Here is a 5,607-nt window from a genome sequence, read left to right on the forward strand (position 1 = left end):
ACGTATGTTTGACGTTTTTCTTATTTCTTTGAAATTTTTTCAATGTTAAACATAATTAATGTCAATACAGAATATTGGAAATATTATGGAATAATGTAAAAGAGTGAGATAGAAGTATTCGATGATATCGATTAATGTTTTATATTAATATGTTATGACATTTACTGTTTATTCAAATAAATCGTACAATAATTAGAATCTTTTGATTAAAAGCAAAAAAATAATTTAAAAAATAAAACTTTATGGGGTAGAAAAGAGAGAGAAGAGAATAATTCACCGACCTAAAATTCAAATGTATCTGCGAGAAAGAAAGAAGAAAAAAAAAAAAAAGAAGTTTTACAAAAATATTATAGCAATTTACCGTTTTATGGTTTCGTTTCTCTTGGATAATCTATATAAAAAAAAAAGTAGGCAACATATTTCTCTTTTTCACCCAGTTTCTGTTGAAGTAAGGATACTTGAAACCAGATACCAAGGTTCCCATGCTTATAGATCATTTCAACTTTTCTCGTTTGACTTTAAAACCAACTCAAAAACAGAAGTCTACTTTGTGTTTCTTTCTGGGTTATATAAGAAATAAGATTAAGTCTAACCAACGATGGTAGAAAAAAAAAAACTCGTATTTTGTTTTAATTTAAATAAAGTAAAAATTCATTTCAGATATTTTACTGAATTATTATACTTATCAAATGACGAGTAACAACGTATTTTTACAATTAACATCTTATTATTAATTATGTAATATTAAATAATAATAATAATAATGATAATATCACATACTGGAAGAATATAATATAAATGTGAAACTTATACAAAAATAATTATCGTCTATAGACAAATTTATTTGATAATTATGATATGATTATTATTAAATCATTATTACGTTTATACTGAAACAAAATGATTTGTCGTTTCTTTGTTCAATTAAGAATAGTTTGTTTAATGTAAACAAATAACGTATAATAATCATGTTTTATTATCGTAGTCAACTTTTAACCCAGTGACTGCCAACTACGAGATATCTCGTAGTGTGTGTTGCAATGTTTAGATTAATTACAAATGGTTTTATTTATAATACGTTAAGAATTATGAAAAAGGTTAAATATAATATTTATATGCTGTCAAAAATATTAATTATCAATTATTGTTAATACCATTACACCATATTATATCAGTAACTTAATATTATTATATTTTTCAACATTTAAGGCAAGACGAGCTCTAAATATGTCTGGCAATCAATGAATTAACTATAATAATCTTACATAATCTAATATTCCTATTATCTTGTATATTAACTTTTAATATTATTAACAAGTATCTTCAAACTAAAGAGATATTTAACAAAATTAACTCTAATTTAACATGATGCAAAATTATACGAGATGTTTGCCTTGTAACTGCAAATGTCTTATAAGTTGGGAGTAGATCTTCGTGTTTCCAAAGACTCGATTTAAACTTAATTAAACAACTATAGAGTATCTCTCTCTCTCTCTCTCTCTCTCTCTCGTGTGAGAGAATGAGAAAGAGAGAGAGAGAGAGAGAGAGCGCCGTGTAGGCGACTACAACAAAGTGAACGAAGCTATAATGTTAACCGGGTCGTATATTTTCAGGCTCTCTCTTTTTTATCTTTCAACGTTCAAAAATGTCTTTTTTTTTTTTTTGTTTTTTATTTTTACACACCATCACCGAGTTCTTTCATTTACTTTTTCTACAGAGCATCGATTTTCTCCCATTTTTTTTTCTTTTTTTTACAGTCCTAGCAATTTTAACTTTTCAAACCTAAATGACTCGGTATTGGAGTTCAATAACGATTTTCACGAGAAATCCGAAAAAAAACCTGTACATTCTCCGACGTTTTTTGTATGGGGAATCTTTTTGTTTTATTTATTTATTTATTTCGAAAAGTAAAAAAAAAGAAAAAAAAAAAATCCTTCGCAGAATCCCATTGACCATGACCACTCACTCTTTCATTTCATTCGGGAATTGGATTTTTGTTGGAAATAAAATGCATATTGACGTAGATCGTAGTAGCTTTTTGTATTGTCTTTGTAATTGTACCGTTAAAAAACATTGAAAATTGTATTTCGAGATTGTATACAGTTAAAATTTTTAACGTTTAAATTTAAACACACACACAAAAAGTCTTGTATAAAACATCGTTTCAAAAGTTGACTCGATCAAATTGACAAATAGAATATTTCTTTAGTTTTCTTTTTTTTTTTATTCATACTATTTTAAAACGATATTATACTTAGTTATGAATTATTTATTATTAATGATAATTCGTATATACCTAATGAAAAATAAACATAGAGATAATTACAGTTAGAGGAAACAAACCAGAGGCGGTTGTGTAAGTGGAAATGTCTCTGCATGAATATAGCAACAAAAAACGAAAGAGTGATGTTGTCTCTCTCTAACTCATGCGGTACACATATGAGCCGTTTATTTTGAAAGTGGCCTAAGTCCATTCATCTTAAAATCGTGATATTTAAGGGGACCTTCTACTCTGAGCACCTAAAAAAAAGGCTATTTTCGCGAATTTTTTCCAAGAAAACTATAAAAGATATCGATCTAAAAGTTGTTGGGTTTGTTAAATTGAGTCTTAAACTATATAAATGAATTTTTATTTTTTCATTATAATTAATTTTTTATTGCAAAAACAGTAGTATAAAAAAACACCTTAAAACTTTAGTGCTTTGGTAGCTCCATCAGAACTTGAGAATGGCTTACCTGAAACATAAAAGTAAAATGGTTTTATATTCTGTATGACTTCAGCTACAAAGTGACAGTTTTATATAAAAATTTTATTAATAAATAAAAAAATGGTGGACAAATTACAAAAAAAAACGTAAATTTGACCTTTTTTTTATTGTTTTTGACTAAAAATAAATAGTAAAAATTAAAATATAAGAAAAAACTCTCCGTCACTTTGTTACAGCTCATGTGTAGAATATGTGGATTAAATTTTATAAGAATCGGTTTACTGGTTCGTGAGATACGATGGAGCTAGTATTTCAAAACATAGTTTCGAGATAAACGCGTTTAAAGTTTTTTTTTTCTACTCAAAATCGTTAAAAATTCTTACCTAAACTTAATCTGCGATGCCTGGACCGTACAATAGACCTTCTTCTTGTTCATATTCTTCAATTTCTTCCAGTCTTGCCTTCTTCCACTTTGATCTGGTATCTTTTGAGCACTCAGAGCTTCGACGGTTCGCAGATTCGATACGTCGGTCGTCGCGTCTTTTAGCAAAGTCGATCGCTCCTGGCCCAAGTTTCATGCCCATCGTTTCCATTATCTTCATCACTGTTTGAAATCCTTCGTTAAAGATACATGCTGAAACTTTGCACGCAATTTCAACAACTTTTTTGCCGTTAAACAGGTGTTTAGGTGCCATGTTCCATACGCAGTTATTAAAGCTTTCATTATTATTCTGCGTATGTCTACCTAAACATCTTTCCAGCAGTTCTGTCTTAGTCAGATCCTCATAAATAGGCTTTAGCACTTTCTGTACATCTTTAGAAAGTGCCGGAGGATGCTTGTATTTTTGCTTCAGTGCCTTAGTTTTGAGGTACTTACACCAGTCGATGGAACACGTATGGTAATTATTATTATCTTTTTTTTTTTTTTATGAATCGTGAGATATTATGATCCCTTTCTATTTGTAAGGAAAGATATAGTCTCCGTCGAAAGTGTACAAACAAGTTGAAATGAAAATAAATTAAAATGCAAACAAACTTTGAAAAGGGTTGAGAACATGGGAATCTGTTATTTTATAAAATTCAACTTCAATGATCAATTAAACATTTCTCATTTCTTTTTCTTTTTATGAAATAAAAATGTTTCCTTGTCGAAGATATTAGAATGAGAATTGAAATGAAAATAATAAGGGAAGTGTAAACACAACGCGGAAAAGAAAGAGGAAGAAGAAGAATATGAAGAAGAAGTTGGGGTAAGGGTTGGTAAAGGTGAAAAGTTGGGGTGGAGTTATTCTTTTATTTATTTATTTTTTTTTTTCAAGTCGAGTGATATTAATAATTCCCCATACAAAGTTTGAAAACAGGCCCTTGGATGGCCAATCGCCGGGCAAAGGATGACAACTAACGGCCTATCATTGACGTTTTCTAATAGCCCATAGAGGGCTCAATATCCAAATGATAACCCCGGCCCATTAATGGTAATTGATCATTGGCCGATTAATAATAGTTGATCATCGGCCCATTACCGGCATTTATTATCGGCCCATTACCGGCATTTATTATCGGCCCATTACCGGCATTTATTACTGGCCCATTACCGACATTTATTACTGGCCCATTACCGGCATTTATTACTGGCCCATTACCGGCATTTATTATCGGCCCATTACCGGCATTTATTATCGGCCCATTACCGGCATTTATTACTGGCCCATTACCGACATTTATTACTGGCCCATTACCGGCATTTATTATCGACCCATTACCGGCATTTATTATCGGCCCATTACCGGCATTTATTACTGGCCCATTACTGGCATTTATTATCGGCCCATTACCGGCATTTATTATCGGCCCATTACCGGCAGTTATTATCGGCCCATTAATGGTAGTTGATCATTGGCCGATTAATGGGCCCAGCAATGGGTCACGTTTTATTCAAATTATTAGCCCATTAACATCATCATAATTTAATAATCTATATATCATCATCTTCAGACAGTTATATATTTCTCTATGTCTGATCCCCCGAAAAATATACCTGACAATACGAAGGATTATACAGATTACAATAAAAAAAACTGCTTGAATAAACAATGAAAGAGAAAGGGATTGAACAAGATAAGAGTCGTCCGTGCGCGCCGAACGCTCAGGAAAGCGGTCCGAGGTAGTTACGTTCAGGCACCAAAAATGTAGTTAGAGACATCGGATCTTTTTGAAATTTTAACACAATATTTCTACATATATATACATTCGAAAAATGTAAAAAGAAAAAAAAAATTTTTTTTAAATTGCAGAGTAGAAGGTCCCCTTAAGGGCGGTTTGCGTTTCAATGAATTTAAAAATATACGTACAAGATACTAACGAGTTATACTGCTTAAGTATATCTAAAGGCTTCAAATTTATATTTCCTATTAAAATAGTGGCAATTATTAAGTAATTAATATGCGTTTTCTAACCACGAATAGAGATAGGCTACTTTCAAAATTAACAACCAAATTCATTATAAAATTTAAAGGTGCCCAAGTCCATTTAACATAATTTAAGATGCTTCAAAACAATACTGAATTTATTTTACATATCCTTAAAACACTTCAGGAACATAATTTATGCGATTCAATGAACTACATAACGTGCAAAATTACAAACATAAATTTATTACAAAACAATTTACAACTCATCTACATTTTGTGCGTGTGAAAGGGATTTGAAGTAATCATGATGTTCCTGGTGGTATATATCGTAATAGGTTCATTATGTCCTTGAATTTTGCTGTTGTAATTTGTCTGATATTTTTATACAGTGGTGTCAATAAATTGTGGTAATAAATTCAGGACTTTCAAATTTTCATTCTTATTCATTGATGTCTTATAGAAAATTTGATACGGTTCATTTCTGACAA

At 30.4% G+C, this 5,607-nt stretch overlaps 1 protein-coding gene across 1 annotated transcript; it reads right to left on the minus strand.

Moving 5' to 3' along the window:
- Positions 1–2,487: 2,487 nt before the first annotated feature.
- LOC149031856 (uncharacterized) lies at positions 2,488–3,672 on the minus strand. Its single transcript, XM_089174525.1, has 2 exons — positions 3,092–3,672; positions 2,488–2,736 (listed from the first exon to the last, which is right to left on the minus strand). The coding sequence occupies exon 1, from the start codon at positions 3,401–3,403 to the stop codon at positions 3,098–3,100; it is 306 nt and encodes a 101-aa protein (XP_089030651.1). The 5' UTR covers positions 3,404–3,672; the 3' UTR covers positions 2,488–2,736; positions 3,092–3,097.
- Positions 3,673–5,607: the final 1,935 nt, after the last annotated feature.

This window comes from Polistes dominula, unplaced genomic scaffold (genome assembly GCF_049000335.1).
Source record: "Polistes dominula isolate Pdom_NZ unplaced genomic scaffold, Pdom_raw_medaka contig_68, whole genome shotgun sequence".
In the NCBI taxonomy this organism is placed as follows: Eukaryota; Metazoa; Arthropoda; class Insecta; order Hymenoptera; family Vespidae; genus Polistes; species Polistes dominula.